The sequence below is a fragment of the Cyclopterus lumpus genome, chromosome 20 (assembly GCF_009769545.1).
Source record: "Cyclopterus lumpus isolate fCycLum1 chromosome 20, fCycLum1.pri, whole genome shotgun sequence".
Classification (NCBI taxonomy): domain Eukaryota; kingdom Metazoa; phylum Chordata; class Actinopteri; order Perciformes; family Cyclopteridae; genus Cyclopterus; species Cyclopterus lumpus.
The window spans coordinates 1,617,501-1,631,243 of NC_046985.1; the positions used below are offsets into that span (position 1 = coordinate 1,617,501).

The window sequence follows — 13,743 nt, forward strand, 5'->3', positions numbered from 1 at the left end:
AAGGCCAGCCGGGAGATATAATCCCTCCAGCGTGTCCTCGGTCTTCCCCGGGGCCTCCTACCAGTTGGACGTGCCCGGAAAACCTCTAATGGGAGGCGTCCAGGAGGCATCCTGACTAGATGAACCACCTCAGCTGACTCCTTTGGACACGAAGGAGCAGCGACTCGACTCCAAGCTCCCCCCTGATGTCCGAGCTCCTTACCCTATCTCTAAGGCTGAGCCCGGCCACCCTACGGAGGAAGCTCATTTCGGCCGCTTGTATCCGATCTTAATTCATCTCTAATTTAATCTCAGTATATTTAATTCAATCTAATTTAATTTAGTCTAATTTCATCTAATTTAATCTCATTTAGTGTCCTTTCATCTTGTAACTCTCATCTCTTCTGGTTCGGTCCCACAGGATCATCTTCATCCAGTCGATTGGCATTTCAGGTAGCGCACTAAGTTGGTTTAAATCCTATTTATCAGTTCGATCTCAATTTGTATTTGTAAACGATGAAGTCTCAATGACACCAACGTTAATCACGGAGTTCCACAAGGTTCTGTGCTTGGACCAATTTTATTTACCTTATATATGGTTCCTTTGGGCAATATTATCAGGAAACACTCCATAAACTTTCATTGCTATGCAGACGATACTCAATTATATCTATTGATCAAACCAGAGGAGACCAACCAGCTCACTAAACTTCAAGCATGTCTTAAAGACATAAAAACATGGATGACCTGCAACTTCCTGATGTTAAACTCAGACAAAACTGAAGTTATTTTACTGGGCCCTGAACACCTCAGAGATCAATTATCTGGTGATGTGGTTTCTGTAGATGGCATTGCCCTGGCATCCAACACCACTGTAAAGAATCTCGGCATTATCTTCGACCAAGACTTGTCCTTTAACTCCCACGTTAAGCAAATCTCAAGGATTGCATTTTATCATCTACGTAACATTTCAAAAATCAGGCACATCTTGTCTCAAAAAGATACAGAAAAGCTGGTTCACGCGTTTGTTACTTCCAGACTAGATTACTGCAACTCCTTATTATCAGGCTGCCCTAATAAGTCTCTTAAATCCCTCCAGTTGATCCAGAATGCTGCAGCTCGTGTACTCACAAAAACTAAGAAAAGAGATCACATGACTCCTGTATTAGCTGCTCTGCACTGGCTCCCTGTAAAATCAAGAATCACATTTAAAATTCTTCTCCTCACCTACAAAGCCTTGATTGGTGATGCACCATCATATCTTAAGGAGCTTGTAGTACCATATTGCCCCACTAGAGAGCTGCGCTCACTAAATGTGGGGCTACTTGTGGTTCCTAGAGTCCTAAAAAGTAGGATGGGAGCCAGAGCCTTCAGTTATCAAGCTCCTCTTTTATGGAACCAGCTTCCACTTTCAGTCCTGGAGGCAGACACAGTCACCTCATTCAAGAATAGACTTAAGACTTTCCTCTTTAATAGTGCTTATAGTTAGGGCTGAATCAGGTTTGCCCTGGTCCAGCCCCTTGATATGCTGCTATAGGCTTATAGGCTGCTGGGGGATGCTTTAGGATACACTGAGCACCTATCTCCTCTTCTCTCTCTCCTTATGGATGAATTTACATCTCTCCATTGCACCTTATTAACTCTGCTTCCTCCCCGGAGTCGTTGTGACTTCACGTCTCAGAGGGTCCATTGGACCTTGCGGTGTCTGATGCCGGTCCTGGGCCCTGCCCCCTGACTCTTTGCCCCCGCTGATGAACTGAATAAATTGAATTGAATTGCATCCCACATTATCTTCATCCCACCTTACATTCATCCCACGGTACCTTCATCCCACGGTACCTTCCTCCCACGGTACCTTCCTCCCACGGTACCTTCCTCCCACGGTACCTTCATCCCACGGTACCTTCATCCCACGGTACCTTCCTCCCACGGTACCTTCATCCCACGGTACCTTACTCCCACGGTACCTTCATCCCACAGTACCTTCCTCCCAAAGTATCTTCATACCACGGTACCTTCCTCCCACAGTACCTTCATCCCACAGTATCTTCATCCCATAGTACCTTCATGCCACAGTACCTTCATCCCACAGTATCTTCATCCCACAGTACCTTCATCCCACAGTACCTTCATGCCACAGTACCTTCCTCCCTTCCTCCCACAGTATCTTCATCCCACAGTCCCTAATCTCATGACCTCATGTCGTGGTCTCACCTGGGAGTTCCTGCTGGCGTTGCTGTAGGTGCTGGGTCGTCGTTTGGGCCACGGGTGGGGCAAGATGCCGCTGAAGGTCCCGCCGCTGTAGGTCCGACCCCCGACACCGTCCACCACGTCGCCCGGGACGCTGTACTCGTCGTCGGCCATCTCCCCCTCCGACCCCCGGCTCCTCAGACGGAAGTTGAAGATGGAGGAGACCTGGCTGCTTCGCCGCGTCCTCGAGGAGAAGGAGCGAGCGAGGAGCGGGTGGAGGGGCTGGAGGAGGACGTGGAGAACGTTACTCTGACCGCGTTACCACCAAATGAAAAAAAGCACATGTTTCGTCTTCCCTCACCTTTCCCCCGTCTGTCAAGTCCACCTGCAGCAGCTTCTCCTCCGATAGGTTCGCTTCCACGTCGGTCACGCCCACAAGCGCCTGACTCCGTCTCCGATCCTCCACGCGGTCCAATGGCAGACCGAACGGGGAGGTATCTGGTGACACGATCGAGTCCGAGTCGAGGAGTTTCTGGGCGGCGACCTGGTGGAAGAGATTTAGAGTCGGACAACAAACTCAAGAGCTGTCAATCACCTTGGAGCTCCGCCCCTAAAGCATCCCCTGCTTTATGGTCTGTTTGACTCTAAATGACCATAATTTACTAAATGAACATCATGCTGTATTGAAGAAGACTTGAAACTAGAGATTCATATTCTAGGAAGCCGGTCTACCTGCTGCTCCTTCTTCAGCATCTCCATCGCAACCTGAAACTCCCGTTCTTTCTGGCTGGCCTCGGCGATGGTGGCCTGGTTCTGCTCCTCGTATGCCATGGCCACCACGGCCAGGATGAGGTTGACCAGGTAGAAGGAGCCCAGGAAGATCACCACCACGAAGAACACCATGTAGGTCTTACCGGCCGAACGCAGCGTCTGCAAGAGAAAACCAACCAAGGTGGACTTTCTTCTGGGTCTCCTCACTTTAACGCTTTTAAGTCCTATTAATGTCCAGAAGAAGGAGGAGGGGAGCTGATGTCTTTCAGTGTTTACCATGTGTTCTCGTCAATAGACTCCAGAACTGAACATCGATCACATTTTTAAAAGGCTTTAAAAACTATTTTCCTTCAGATAAATATTTAATTAAACGTAAATAAATAAATCGAGAAAGAAGTAGGGTAATGTTCTCCTGGTGGTCAGTAGAGAGAATGCAGCTTTAACACACGAAGCATAGACTTCTAGACAACCAGAGGAGTCGCCCCCTGGTGGTCAGGAGAGAGAATGCAGCTTTAACACATGAAGCAGACTTCTATACAACCAGAGGAGTCGCCCCCTGGTGGTCAGGAGAGAGAATGCAGCTTTAACACATGAAGCATAGACTTCTATACAACCAGAGGAGTCGCCCCCTGGTGGTCAGTAGAGAGAATGCAGCATTAACACATGAAGCATAGACTTCTATACAACCAGAGGAGTCGCCCCTGGTGGTCAGGAGAGAGAATGCAGCTTTAACACATGAAGCATAGACTTCTATACAACCAGAGGAGTCGCCCCCTGGTGGTCAGGTGTGGTGGTTACCTGGTGGTAGAGGTTTTCCCAGTAGTCCTGAGTCATCAGGCGAAACAAGGACAGGAAGGCCCAGCCGAAGCTGTCGAAGCTGGTGTAGCCGTAGTTGGGGTTCTTTCCTGCCTTCAGACAGTCAAACCCATCTGGGCACTTTCTGCAACACACACACACACACACACACACACACACACACACGCGCACACACACACACACACACACACACACACACACACACACACACACACACACACTTAATGAATTTGAACAGTATCTAAAAAGAACGTCAATATTTTAGAAACATCTGCAGTTTTTCTGAAACCTGGGAACTGAAGATCAACCAGTCAATAATCATCAACTCTATATTTAACTGTTAATTAGAGATCTTCAAGTTTCACAATTAAGAATAATTCAAGTGTAAACAGTTTTAAAGCAGCAACAAATTGGTCAAAACTTGAAAAGAAATTCAAATTTCATGACATAATGTATGTAGCAGATACAAATATAAATACATTTAATAGAGAAGCTTTATTGTCGTTAATATCCGATCCATCTATATCAGACATCGGGGCATAATTAATCTGTAATTTGTACTTTTACCACGTGGTGATCAGGAGGCGGCGGTTACTTAATTATAACTCCAGGTTCTTAAAAGAGAATCTGTGGCTTGGTGCAGGAACATTTTGAACATTTCAGTGACAGATATTAAAAAAACGTCTTCCGGCTCCGTTTCCTCGCCGCCTGTGAGGACCCGCCCACACGGAACCGACTGCGTCCGTCATAATTAATATTCCACATTCATCGTCGCCCACGCGCTCACATCAGATCCACCGACACGCAGCAGAGCTGCTGCAGCCGGGGGTCAAAGGTCAACCCTCTGACCTGCAGAGGAAGGGATGAACCGTTCCTGCTCCCGACTCTAATTTAGTTTGTTTTAAAATTCAGAATAAAATAATTTTAAGATCTCACTTATGGCGGAAGTGCTTTGATCCTTTACTTCAGTAAAAGTATAAATACTACGGTCTAAAAATACTCCACAAGTAAAACTTTCTAATATCCTTCTTCCAACAAAAAGAGTGTGTTTATGATCAAAGTCACGAGTAAAGGAGTAAAGAGTGAAATGTTGCTTATTAAAGTCATTTAGAGAAATATAGAGACAATTAGAGAAGATTAGAGACAATTAAAGACATTTAGAGACAATTAGGGACATGTAGAGACATTTAAAGACATGCTCTCAGTTCAAATTCATGAAAACATGAAATGAATCTTTGATTTTTTACTTCTGTGCAAGTTTGATGAAGTGAATCCTAAAAATAATCCTGTTTTAATAACTTTATGAGAGATTCTGGAAGTTCATCTGCAGCGAAATCCATTACTTCTTATACACTTTATATTCTCATATTTAATTTTATTTATAAAAGCTCCAATCTGTGATGTTCGGCTTTAAATAAGATGTATTTAATTTTCATTTCTGAATATAATTGTAACAATTTACCTTTTTAGATTTTCGGTAAAACAGACTTAGAACAAATAAAAAAAAAAATCCTCAGTGAACTTTACTCAAAGAAAGCAAAGAGTTGCTTCTGTGAAGTGAGAGGAGGAGTGATGAAGACGAGGCAGGAGGAAGAGGGTGACATTAACCTTGAAGGAAGCTCTGAGTCACACACCAGTTTCACGGCGAGTCACAGAAAAGAAAACGGGGCCGCCGCTGTGTGCAGACGCTCTCTGGGGATTCAAACCGACAACCCTGCGGTCGCGAGCGCGCTGCGGTGACCCGCCGCCTCCGCCGGCCGCCGGGAGGCTTTTAACCAGGCTGCCTGTTTTATTATCACTTTACAGTTATATAAGAACAACGTTCACACCAACACGTCCTCCATTGCTGTGTGTTTGCACATCATCAATAATTATAGTTATACTTTATACTGTTATTACAAGATACTATTAGTTATTTCTGTAGTTTTATAATATGTGTCAATTAAATCTAAACGTTCTTTAAGCTAATCAATCAAACAAAACAACAACAACATTATATTTTATTCTGTTGATTTCATTTGATAGAAATTAATGAAACATTTTTGGTAATAGCAGCTCATTATATATAATAATCTATTTCCATCGCTAGCTGTTACTTTAATTAAATATGACATGAAAACCTCCGTTCATGCATTACATCATCTGTTTGACCCTAAACATATATGTTACTTCGTGCCACTACATGTGCACGTGTAGTTAATTGTATATTAGTCACGTTTATTAGTTTTTATTTGAATAAAGAGCAGCTTTGGCTCGAATACGTCCTCAAAGTTTCACCTTACATTTCAGCCAAAAACAAGAGACGCGTTATTACAAAATTAACACAAAAGCAGCTCTGAACATGAATCGGGAGTTGACCTTTGAAGCTTTTAACTGGGGAAGTTAATTTCATGCCTTTTAATTCTCCAAATAACTAACATCATCTGTATTATGAAACCAGCTTGTCATTGCAAAAGCAATCAGGCTGCAACGTGACTCAGTAGATGGTCATTTTACAGCAACATGCAAAGTATTATTACCATAATAATGGTCAGATGCAGTAAACACTGTGGGAGAAGCCGGACGACCAATAATCTAAAATCAAAGAGTAACTTCTAATCTTTACAGTAACAACAATCAATCAGCTTTAAAGCAATAAAACATTCACCCAAACATTACGGTAAAATCAAAAAACAAAGACTAATTTATCCAAACATTACGCTAACAAAGACAGTTCATTTTAATGCGATACAATCTTCCAAATCAATGCAGCACTTTTCCAAATATTACGGTTAAATAAAAAACTATGAATAAAGTCAAATACAATAAAACTTTCCCACTCATCGTACCGCTTTCTAAACATTACTGTAGTAAAAACTAATTACTTTAAATCAATAACACTTTCCAAGTATGTGCACAGCTTATTCAAACATTACGGTGATAACAAAACCAACAAGTATGATTTAATGAAAGGTTCCACCTCACTTATCCAAACATTACGGTAACTTGGACCATAAGCAATCAATACGGTAGTAAAAACCACAACAAGTAACTTTAAATCAATTAAACTTTCCAACTATCTGCACAGCTTGTCCGAACATTACTGTAACAATTACCATCAATCATAATGCAATAAGACATCCTGACTCACTGCACCGCTTATCCAAACATTACGGTAACGACCGGCCATTTAATGACACTATCAATATTTCAGACAGCATGACTGAGACATTAGTGAGCGAGGAAATGCTGTGGAGCTCATGTCAGAGTACAGTCAGACTGTATATTACCTGTACTACAGTCAGTGTATATTACCTGTACTACAGTCAGTGTATATTACCTGTACTACAGTCAGAGTGTATATTACCTGTACTACAGTCAGACTGTATATTACCTGTACTACAGTCAGACTGTATATTACCTGTACTACAGTCAGAGTGTATATTACCTGTACTACAGTCAGACTGTATATTACCTCTACTACAGTCAGAGTATATATTACCTGTACTACAGTCAGACTGTATATTGCCTGTACTACAGTCAGACTGTATATTACCTGTACTACAGTCAGTGTATATTACCTGTACTACAGTCAGAGTGTATATTACCTGTACTACAGTCAGAGTGTATATTACCTGTACTACAGTCAGAGTGTATATTACCTGTACTACAGTCAGACTGTATATTACCTGTACTACAGTCAGAGTATATATTACCTGTACTACAGTCAGACTGTATATTGCCTGTACTACAGTCAGACTGTATATTACCTGTAATACAGTCAGAGTGTATATTACCTGTACTACAGTCAGAGTGTATATTACCTGTACTACAGTCAGACTGTATATTACCTGTACTACAGTCAGTGTATATTACCTGTACTACAGTCAGACTGTATATTACCTGTACTACAGTCAGAGTGTATATTACCTGTACTACAGTCAGAGTGTATATTACCTGTACTACAGTCAGACTGTATATTACCTGTACTACAGTCAGTGTATATTACCTGTACTACAGTCAGAGTGTATATTACCTGTACTACAGTCAGAGTGTATATTTACCTGTACTACAGTCAGAGTGTATATTACCTGTACTACAGTCAGACTGTATATTACCTGTACTACAGTCAGAGTATATATTACCTGTACTACAGTCAGACTGTATATTGCCTGTACTACAGTCAGACTGTATATTACCTGTACTACAGTCAGTGTATATTACCTGTACTACAGTCAGAGTGTATATTACCTGTACTACAGTCAGAGTGTATATTACCTGTACTACAGTCAGAGTGTATATTACCTGTACTACAGTCAGACTGTATATTACCTGTACTACAGTCAGAGTATATATTACCTGTACTACAGTCAGACTGTATATTGCCTGTACTACAGTCAGACTGTATATTACCTGTACTACAGTCAGAGTGTATATTACCTGTACTACAGTCAGAGTGTATATTACCTGTACTACAGTCAGACTGTATATTACCTGTACTACAGTCAGTGTATATTACCTGTACTACAGTCAGACTGTATATTACCTGTACTACAGTCAGAGTGTATATTACCTGTACTACAGTCAGAGTGTATATTACCTGTACTACAGTCAGACTGTATATTACCTGTACTACAGTCAGAGTATATATTACCTGTACTACAGTCAGACTGTATATTGCCTGTACTACAGTCAGACTGTATATTACCTGTAATACAGTCAGAGTGTATATTACCTGTACTACAGTCAGAGTGTATATTACCTGTACTACAGTCAGACTGTATATTACCTGTACTACAGTCAGTGTATATTACCTGTACTACAGTCAGACTGTATATTACCTGTACTACAGTCAGTGTATATTACCTGTACTACAGTCAGAGTGTATATTACCTGTACTACAGTCAGACTGTATATTACCTGTACTACAGTCAGAGTATATTACCTGTATACAGTCAGACTGTATATTACCTGTACTACAGTCAGACTGTATATTACCTGTACTACAGTCAGTGTATATTACCTGTACTACAGTCAGAGTGTATATTACCTGTACTACAGTCAGACTGTATATTACCTGTACTACAGTCAGAGTATATTACCTGTACTACAGTCAGTGTATATTACCTGTACTACAGTCAGACTGTATATTACCTGTACTACAGTCAGTGTATATTACCTGTACTACAGTCAGAGTGTATATTACCTGTACTACAGTCAGACTGTATATTACCTGTACTACAGTCAGAGTATATATTACCTGTACTACAGTCAGACTGTATATTACCTGTACTACAGTCAGTGTATATTACCTGTACTACAGTCAGAGTGTATATTACCTGTACTACAGTCAGAGTATATTACCTGTACTACAGTCAGAGTGGATATTACCTGTACTACAGTCAGAGTGTATATTACCTGTACTACAGTCAGACTGTATATTACCTGTACTACAGTCAGAGTATATATTACCTGTACTACAGTCAGACTGTATATTACCTGTACTACAGTCAGTGTATATTACCTGTACTACAGTCAGAGTGTATATTATCTGTACTACAGTCAGACTGTATATTACCTGTACTACAGTCAGAGTGTACATTACCTGTACTACAGTCAGAGTATATTATGTACTACAGTCAGAGGTATATTACCTGTACTACAGTCAGAGTATATTACCTGTACTACAGTCAGAGTGGATATTACCTGTACTACAGTCAGAGTGTATATTACCTGTACTACAGTCAGACTGTATATTACCTGTACTACAGTCAGACTGTATATTACCTGTACTGCAGTCAGAGTATATTACCTGTACTACAGTCAGAGTGTATATTACCTGTATACAGTCAGACTGTATATTACCTGTACTACAGTCAGTGTATATTACCTGTACTACAGTCAGAGTGTATATTACCTGTACTACAGTCAGACTGTATATTACCTGTACTACAGTCAGACTGTATATTACCTGTACTACAGTCAGAGTATATTACCTGTACTACAGTCAGCAGAGTATATTACCTGTACTACAGTCAGACTGTATATTACCTGTACTACAGTCAGAGTATATTACCTGTACTACAGTCAGACTGTATATTACCTGTACTACAGTCAGAGTATATATTACCTGTACTACAGTCAGAGTATATTGCCTGTACTACAGTCAGCTGTATATTACCTGTACTACAGTCAGAGTGTATATTACCTGTACTACAGTCAGACTGTATATTACCTGTACTACAGTCAGAGTATATTACCTGTACTACAGTCAGAGTGTATATTACCTGTACTACAGTCAGACTGTATATTACCTGTACTACAGTCAGACTGTATATTACCTGTACTACAGTCAGAGTATATTACCTGTACTACAGTCAGAGTGTATATTACCTGTACTACAGTCAGAGTATATTACCTGTACTACAGTCAGACTGTATATTACCTGTACTACAGTCAGACTGTATTAGTACTACAGTCAGGCTGTATATTACCTGTACTACAGTCAGAGTGTATATTACCTGTACTACAGTCAGACTGTATATTACCTGTACTACAGTCAGACTGTATATTACCTGTACTACAGTCAGAGTATATTACCTGTACTACAGTCAGTGTATATTACCTGTACTACAGTCAGACTGTATATTACCTGTACTACAGTCAGAGTATATTACCTGTACTACAGTCAGAGTGTATATTACCTGTACTACAGTCAGCTGTATATTACCTGTACTACAGTCAGACTGTATATTACCTGTACTACAGTCAGAGTGTATATTACCTGTACTACAGTCAGAGTATATACCTGTACTACAGTCAGACTGTATATTACCTGTACTACAGTCAGAGTATATTACCTGTACTACAGTCAGACTGTATATTACCTGTACTACAGTCAGAGTATATTACCTGTACTACAGTCAGAGTATATTACCTGTACTACAGTCAGAGTATATTACCTGTACTACAGTCAGAGTATATTACCTGTACTACAGTCAGACTGTATATTACCTGTACTACAGTCAGAGTGGATATTACCTGTACTACAGTCAGAGTATATTGCCTGTACTACAGTCAGGCTGTATATTACCTGTACTACAGTCAGAGTGTATATTACCTGTACTACAGTCAGAGTATATTACCTGTACTACAGTCAGACTGTATATTACCTGTACTACAGTCAGAGTGTATATTACCTGTACTACAGTCAGAGTGTATATTACCTGTACTACAGTCAGAGTATATTACCTGTACTACAGTCAGAGTATATTACCTGTACTACAGTCAGAGTGTATATTACCTGTACTACAGTCAGAGTATATTACCTGTACTACAGTCAGAGTGTATATTACCTGTACTACAGTCAGACTGTATATTGCCTGTACTACAGTCAGGCTGTATATTACCTGTACTACAGTCAGAGTGTATATTACCTGTACTACAGTCAGAGTATATTACCTGTACTACAGTCAGACTGTATATTACCTGTACTACAGTCAGAGTATATTACCTGTACTACAGTCAGAGTGTATATTACCTGTACTACAGTCAGACTGTATATTACCTGTACTACAGTCAGAGTATATTACCTGTACTACAGTCAGAGTGTATATTGCCTGTACTACAGTCAGTGTATATTACCTGTACTACAGTCAGACTGTATATTACCTGTACTACAGTCAGACTGTATATTACCTGTACTACAGTCAGTGTATATTACCTGTACTACAGTCAGACTGTATATTACCTGTACTACAGTCAGACTGTATATTACCTGTACTGCAGTCAGAGTATTACCTGTACTACAGTCAGACTGTATATTACCTGTACTACAGTCAGACTGTAATTACCTGTACTACAGTCAGAGTATATTACCTGTACTACAGTCAGAGTATATTACCTGTACTACAGTCAGACTGTATATTACCTGTACTACAGTCAGAGTATATTACCTGTACTACAGTCAGACTGTATATTACCTGTACTACAGTCAGACTGTATATTACCTGTACTACAGTCAGAGTGTATATTACCTGTACTACAGTCAGAGTATATTGCCTGTACTACAGTCAGGCTGTATATTACCTGTACTACAGTCAGAGTGTATATTACCTGTACTACAGTCAGAGTATATTACCTGTACTACAGTCAGCAGACTGTATATTACCTGTACTACAGTCAGAGTATATTACCTGTACTACAGTCAGAGTGTATATTACCTGTACTACAGTCAGACTGTATATTACCTGTACTACAGTCAGAGTGATATTACCTGTACTACAGTCAGAGTATATTGCCTGTACTACAGTCAGCTGTATATTACCTGTACTACAGTCAGAGTGTATATTACCTGTACTACAGTCAGAGTATATTACCTGTACTACAGTCAGACTGTATATTACCTGTACTACAGTCAGAGTATATTACCTGTACTACAGTCAGAGTGTATATTACCTGTACTACAGTCAGACTGTATATTACCTGTACTACAGTCAGAGTATATTACCTGTACTACAGTCAGAGTGTATATTACCTGTACTACAGTCAGAGTATATTACCTGTACTACAGTCAGAGTGTATATTACCTGTACTACAGTCAGACTGTATATTACCTGTACTACAGTCAGAGTGTATATTACCTGTACTACAGTCAGTGTATATTACCTGTACTACAGTCAGACTGTATATTACCTGTACTACAGTCAGACTGTATATTACCTGTACTGCAGTCAGAGTATATTACCTGTACTACAGTCAGACTGTATATTACCTGTACTACAGTCAGACTGTATATTACCTGTACTACAGTCAGAGTATATATTACCTGTACTACAGTCAGACTGTATATTACCTGTACTACAGTCAGAGTATATATTACCTGTACTACAGTCAGAGTATATTACCTGTACTACAGTCAGAGTATATATTACCTGTACTACAGTCAGAGTATATTACCTGTACTACAGTCAGACTGTATTACCTGTACTACAGTCAGATGGATATTACCTGTACTACAGTCAGAGTATATTGCCTGTACTACAGTCGCTGTATATTACCTGTACTACAGTCAGAGTGTATATTACCTGTACTACAGTCAGAGTATATTACCTGTACTAGAGTCAGACTGTATATTACCTGTACTACGTCAGAGTATATTACCTGTACTACAGTCAGAGTGTATATTACCTGTACTACAGTCAGACTGTATATTACCTGTACTACAGTCAGAGTATATTACCTGTACTACAGTCAGAGTGTATATTACCTGTACTACAGTCAGACTGTATATTGCCTGTACTACAGTCAGGCTGTATATTACCTGTACTACAGTCAGAGTGTATATTACCTGTACTACAGTCAGAGTATATTACCTGTACTACAGTCAGACTGTATATTACCTGTACTACAGTCAGAGTATATTACCTGTACTACAGTCAGAGTGTATATTACCTGTACTACAGTCAGACTGTATATTACCTGTACTACAGTCAGAGTATATTACCTGTACTACATCAGAGTGTATATTGCCTGTACTACAGTCAGGCTGATATTACCTGTACTACAGTCAGACTGTATATTACCTGTACTACAGTCAGAGTGTATATTACCTGTACTACAGTCAGTATATTACCTGTACTACAGTCAGACTGTATATTACCTGTACTACAGTCAGACTGTATATTACCTGTACTGCAGTCAGAGTATATTACCTGTACTACAGTCAGAGTGTATATTACCTGTACTACAGTCAGAGTATATTACCTGTACTACAGTCAGAGTATATTACCTGTACTACAGTCAGAGTATATTACCTGTACTACAGTCAGAGTATATTACCTGTACTACAGTCAGAGTATATTACCTGTACTACAGTCAGAGTATATTACCTGTACTACAGTCAGGACTGTATATTACCTGTACTACAGTCAGAGTATATATACCTGTACTACAGTCAGAGTATATTGCCGTGTAATACAGTCAGGACTGTATATTACCTGTACTACA

At 40.1% G+C, this 13,743-nt stretch overlaps 1 protein-coding gene across 1 annotated transcript in view; it reads right to left on the minus strand.

Annotated features, from left to right (window-relative positions):
* Positions 1-13,743, minus strand: part of LOC117749878 (sodium channel protein type 2 subunit alpha-like) — a 77,974-nt gene that overhangs the window by 60,376 nt on the left and 3,855 nt on the right. Inside the window, exons 4-8 of the mRNA XM_034560695.1 lie at positions 4,544-4,605; positions 3,739-3,880; positions 2,902-3,099; positions 2,531-2,713; positions 2,194-2,451 (exon numbers count right to left, since the gene is read on the minus strand). Of these exons, the coding sequence (XP_034416586.1) occupies positions 2,194-2,451; positions 2,531-2,713; positions 2,902-3,099; positions 3,739-3,880; positions 4,544-4,605 (843 nt within the window). The remainder of the gene's footprint in view (positions 1-2,193; positions 2,452-2,530; positions 2,714-2,901; positions 3,100-3,738; positions 3,881-4,543; positions 4,606-13,743) is intronic.